Genomic DNA, 5,539 nt, shown 5'->3' with positions numbered 1-5,539 from the left:
GTAGATCGACGGCAATAAGGTTGCATGGTGGTGCGCGTGTCGACTGATGGTTGTCGAAGTACAGTAGTATATCTGACAAAAATCGAACTAGTGGAGGGTAGGAGAGAACAAAAAAAAGTACCATAGAAGCATATTCACACAGTAGTAATGTAAATGAAAAGGAGATGGAGAGGAGGGTGGAAAACATCACACATCACTCACCCTCCTCTAAGGTGGAGGCACTCGGAGTGATTTAAACTTTCTAGAGAGAAGGAATAGCTTCTCCTTCTAGAGAGAAGAGCATGATCATGTAATTGCCTCTGAATTTATTATTTCATGTAAACTTACATGTGGTGTCAGAGCTTAGGTTATGACTTTCATAATTTCATATCTTTGTCGATTATTAATAATATATTATAAATTAATTATTACTTATTTTGCAATGGTAATATTGACATGAAAAATTTATTTTATGGTAAAGTTTAGTGATCACCAAATTGGCCAAATTACTAGAAAGATTCATAGATTTGAACCTGTATTTTTTTTTTTTTTTTATCTTAATACCAATATTTCAAGTATTAAGATAATGACATTGCAAACTTTTAAATAGTCTTTTGTTCTCTTAAAATATTTTGATTAGCCAAAGGAGCACCGCATTTTAAGTGATTAATAAACTAAAATATAATAATTAGTGTCTATCTTAATTTAGAGTTGAACTAGATACTCAAAAGTTAACAGGCTTACTGGATTATGGACACATTATTAGTTATTTATATTAGGTAAAATAAAATCACCTTAATGGTTATTATTATTATTATTATTATTATTATTATTATTATTATTATTATTATTATTATTATTTGTATATTATAAGTTCTACCCAAAGGTGAAGTTGCATGTCGTTTAATTATTTGTTATTTTTTGACAAGTCCAAGTCTTAAATCATTAATATTGTGAGCATTTATTTTTTTATTGCAGTTTCAGTTCCTTTTTTGCATCATTCGCATGCTTTATCTGTTATGATCCTTAATGAAACAAACTTTTCAAACTTCACCTTCGTGTTTTGGATCTTAATTTGGCACTCTTAACTGATAAACCGTATGCAATTACTGATTAAAGCAGTGTGGGAAGAGGAAAATTCAAAAAAATAGATAAAAGAGAAAACAAAAAAAGCAAAAACTGAATGGTACATATGGCAATCAGAATTGAGAGTATTGGATTACAGGCTCATCAATACTGGCTGAGACCATTGTTTTAAATACCATACTGTACCAGCAGGTACAACCGGTATATATGTCGTACTGGCCATTGGTCTGGTACATGTATTATATATATTTTGTATTGGCCCAAATACCGGTCGTAGTAGCCTATATGTTGGCCTGAACTGGCCTGTATTTTGGCCCGTACTGGCCTATATTTCAGCCTTTAATTTTTTTTCTTCATTTTTTTCAAGCTATAAGCTCATTTTTTTACCCCAAATTCAGACTAGACTATTTATACTTTAAATATATATTTATATATAATTTATTCATATATTGACTATCCCGAAACGGTACACAAAACAGTATCGGTACTGAAATATTTCGTTCTAGTGCCGGTACGGCGTCCGGTACGGTATTCAAAACATTAGTTGAGACTATAGGTTCGAATCCCGCTGAGCTCATCTCATCAACAAAACTAGGTTAATGCCCTTCATTGCTTCCTTAGCCTTTGATTTGGAATGAGAGAGAAGATCAAGTCGCTTCTACCACACCTAGTGCAACTACTGGCTAGTGAATCTGTTAATCACATCATCAAAACTACATAGACAATCAAGGGGGAGAGATGAGTTCCACTTGAGTGCTTCCTCGTCTAATGACTTCTGATAAAAGTGGATAAATAATCCATGCTGGGAATCAAGGCCTTAACAATCCTCACAGAAGCACAAGAAGTGATGATATGGGTAGTCACCCATAGGGAGTTGGCAGGCTCTAGCGTATGAAAGGAGTAAGAGTTTTAAGTGGTCTAGTGGAACTTAGCTAAGGGAGTGACTTATGGGCATAACAAGGCCTCACTAAAGATAAACACAATCCAAAAATAAATATCATCACCTTGGTACTGAATACAATTTCTTAGTACGCAAGCCAGCTCAAACTAAGGAATGAACGTTATGTGAAAGGAACCAACAATCGAGAGTGCCCCTAAAGGCACCGCACTTTACACCACTCTTGAGAGAGATTAAACATATTGAGCATTATATTTATGTGAATTAGCATAGTGAACAATATTTAGTCAACATTTTTTTTTTCTGAATATGACACTGCTAAAGGATTTTTTTTAAACTGTGAAAGAACATTGATGGCAAAACTTACAACCATGAGATTTGATGGTACACATGGGATGCTGAAATGTCAAATCTAGTTGTTAAATTAAAGGCTATTTTGAATGAATGTGAATGAGTTTTTCCTTGTGTAATTTATTTTGAATTCCTTACCTCTGTAGTATAAACTATTTCAAATTCACTACAACACTATTAAGGATAAGTGAAATTTGAATGAATTTGTCAGCCTGTTTGTTCAAGAAAATGCAAAGTTTAAATAACAAGGACATCATTTGACTCATCTTGTAAGTCAAGGAATGAGTAAAAAGAGGAAGAGGTCTAAAAGTGTAAAAGGGTATAAGCACCAATGCAAAATGAGCCTCAATAAATTGAGGTTAATTTTGACGACACTTCCAATAGGGTTGTAAGAAATACCGAACCAAGTGTATGGATTTATACTTTGATTTGAATTTTCAAAAGCATTAGGAAGAGAAGACCATGAATATAGGAGAGATTGACTTTGGTTTGAAAGGGTACTTTTCCATTTGAGAAGAGCGAGCGTTTTTATAGCAGAAGCAGCATTTGATGATAAAACTATATGATGAACGAATAAGAAAAAGGAGAGTAGGGTGCATACTCTCCTGAAGGTTGATGTTGTCAGCATAAGAATTAAAATTTAGTGACAGATGAAAAATAAGGCAATTTATGTAAGAATCGTGATAAAAAAGATAACAAAAACAATTGAGACCACTTAGTGTAATGAGTCGCAACAAATTGATGGTTTATTTTGTTTAACGTGTGAGTGAATGGGTCGAGGAAGAACGTGCATTAATATTTGAGGGGAAGAGAGAGAGAAAGGATTGCTCATATGTGTAATTGTTTTTCGCTTGTTTAAGTCAGTAAGTATCATATTGAGCAAAAGAGAGAGGCAAACGTTGTAGAGAGAGAGAGAGAGAGAGTTAAGATTATGTGAGTAGAATGGTGCTCTAGTAACTCACTGTGTGATTGTAATCTCCTCTAGAATAAAATTTCTTACAGCACTATGGACGTAGACACGTTGTTAAATCAAGTTAAATACTGTGTTTTGTGTGTGTTTGATTCCTATGTTTATGCACTTATTTCACTTTTTATCTCGTTATTTTCGTGTGTGGGTGTGGTGTTTTTTTGCACAACAACTGGTATCAAAGCTCCAAGGTAGGAGTTCGAGGCTGAATGATGTCTGAAGAAGACATGAAGGTTGGCACTGAGAAGTCCGATGGCACAAATTTTTGTTGTTGGAAGGTGTAGATCAAGGATTATCTCTATGGAAGAGGCTCCACATTCCTCTGTTAAGACAAAAGCCGGAGAGTTTGGACCATGCTGAGTGGAGTTTTTTGAATCGACAGATTCTGGGGTTATTTGGCTGGCATGGCTCTTAATGACATCAAGATCAATCTCAGTTGGATCAGTTGCTTGCAACTCAACCTGAATTGCATCAAGCTCTCTCTTAAATCTATCTTTGGAGCTTGCATAAATCATCTTGCTTCTAACCCTTGAGGTGTCCGGAGACCTTCATACAACAGGAGGCAAATTAGTGTATGTACAATAACAAATAACAAGGCATCAAAGATTAATTGAAAGGCCAATTAATTAGACTCACCAAGCAACGAAGCAAATCCTGCTCTTTTGGCAATTCTCTTCCGTGACAAAGTCAAAATCATATACAGCATAACGGCACTCGTCAGCTGGAAGGCTTGCAGTGAAATCCTCGTAACCTTGGTTTGGCTCACCAACCTTCTCCACAATAACTTGCTTCTGCTTCTCCTCAATCTTGAAAATTATGAAGCGATAGGTCCTTTTCGCCTTAAGTTCAAGAAACCTCAACTTGCAGTCATCATGCACAGCTATACCCGAGGCTGCGTTGGTCTAAGGAATTTTATAAACATCATAGAGATTAAGTAGTTGACATAAATAAACCTACAAGTTATTGAGACACATAGTATATGAGGAATATTAACATATGGAAGACCTTATAGGTTGTTAAAATAAAACCACAAAAATTAGCATTCCCAAATATTGTAAACATTAAGAAATCAATTCTATTACCTGTATTTGACAATAAAAAAAATCTTAGCCTAACACGATCCACCCTTTTTTTCAATAACAATAAAAAAGAAGTAAAAGAAAAATCAACTAAGTTATGCTAGAAGAAATTGTAATCCGCTTGGCTAGAATTCTAGATAATGGAAAATTCCAACACAAATGCATTGGCCTTCTTCATCCCTTAAAATTTTTCTAAGCAGACCAATGTGCTCGAGGTAGAAAACTGTAAACAGAAGCAGAATTAAATCTAAATATTAATGATGATAATAATACTTCCAAACCATCACTAAAGGACTCTAAAATCGTACGAAAAATCTGAAAAATATCAACTCTTAACATGCACTGCCCATAAAAGACTGCATATTAGAAGAATATCAGAACAAAATGCATTCAAAACTCAGCACGATCCGTTTGGTTAAGGAGAGTAGATCGTATCATTTCCAGTCATCAAAATAAAAATGAATCATTGATCAGAAAATTTCTTTCCAAAAAGAATTATAATCCACTACAGAAATCACGATTCAAAGAGTAAACATTCGAAAAAAATCAGATCTGCAAGCTGAAGAAACACAACTAAACTGATTAATAACTATACCAACACACACAGATTACTACAATTCCAAACTTCACTTCCAACATCAGATCGACCACAGAACAAACAAAGACATCGGAAAAATCTCAAAACAAATGAAGATCCGTTTGATTAATTAGAAACCGCGAGAAACGTAAAAAAAGAAGATTTGGAAGAACAGAATCATAGTAATCGGAGTTCTTAGCAACAATTTATCGACAATAAGTGAAGTAGCGGAGCAGAAATGGAGATGAAAGAGTAGAAGACTGACCATTTTGTTCGGTTTGCTTGGAGATACAGAGAACACGATCGAGAAAATGAGGATGAGGAGAAAATATAGGTATGAGAGGCTCCTCCGATGACGAAGGCTCTGCTGAAGACGTTGAAGCTATTTATATAGATAGCTGTCTAGGCTCTGTGTGTGTGCAGGGGTTAATATAGTGGTATACGACTACGTTTGGAGCGTGTGGACCAATGGCGTGGCGCCACGCTTTGTACAGGTACCAAAGGGGAGAATCTCTAGTCTACGCCATTGCTTTATTGGATTGTACGAATCCGGCTCAACTCTGGAGTAGAGCCGACTAAAGAAAAGCATGGTGAGACGACGT

General features: G+C 35.2%; 1 protein-coding gene across 1 annotated transcript; it reads right to left on the bottom strand.

Moving 5' to 3' along the window:
- Positions 1-3,385: 3,385 nt before the first annotated feature.
- Positions 3,386-5,333, bottom strand: LOC121265898 (actin-depolymerizing factor 4-like). The gene is made up of 3 exons (XM_041169561.1): positions 5,203-5,333; positions 3,918-4,183; positions 3,386-3,827 (listed from the first exon to the last, which is right to left on the bottom strand). The coding sequence occupies exons 1-3, from the start codon at positions 5,203-5,205 to the stop codon at positions 3,386-3,388; spliced, it is 711 nt and encodes a 236-aa protein (XP_041025495.1). The 5' UTR covers positions 5,206-5,333.
- Positions 5,334-5,539: the final 206 nt, after the last annotated feature.

This window comes from Juglans microcarpa x Juglans regia, chromosome 5D, assembly GCF_004785595.1.
Source record: "Juglans microcarpa x Juglans regia isolate MS1-56 chromosome 5D, Jm3101_v1.0, whole genome shotgun sequence".
NCBI classification, from domain to species: Eukaryota; Viridiplantae; Streptophyta; class Magnoliopsida; order Fagales; family Juglandaceae; genus Juglans; species Juglans microcarpa x Juglans regia.
This window is presented reverse-complemented; position numbering and strand designations above follow the sequence as displayed.

Bases quoted from the DNA above. Each gene is read 5' to 3' on its own strand.
- LOC121265898 (XM_041169561.1), bottom strand. The intron at 3,828-3,917 runs GTGAGTCTAATT...TGTTGTATGAAG, and splicing joins AGGATTTGCTTCGTTGCTTG to GTCTCCGGACACCTCAAGGG.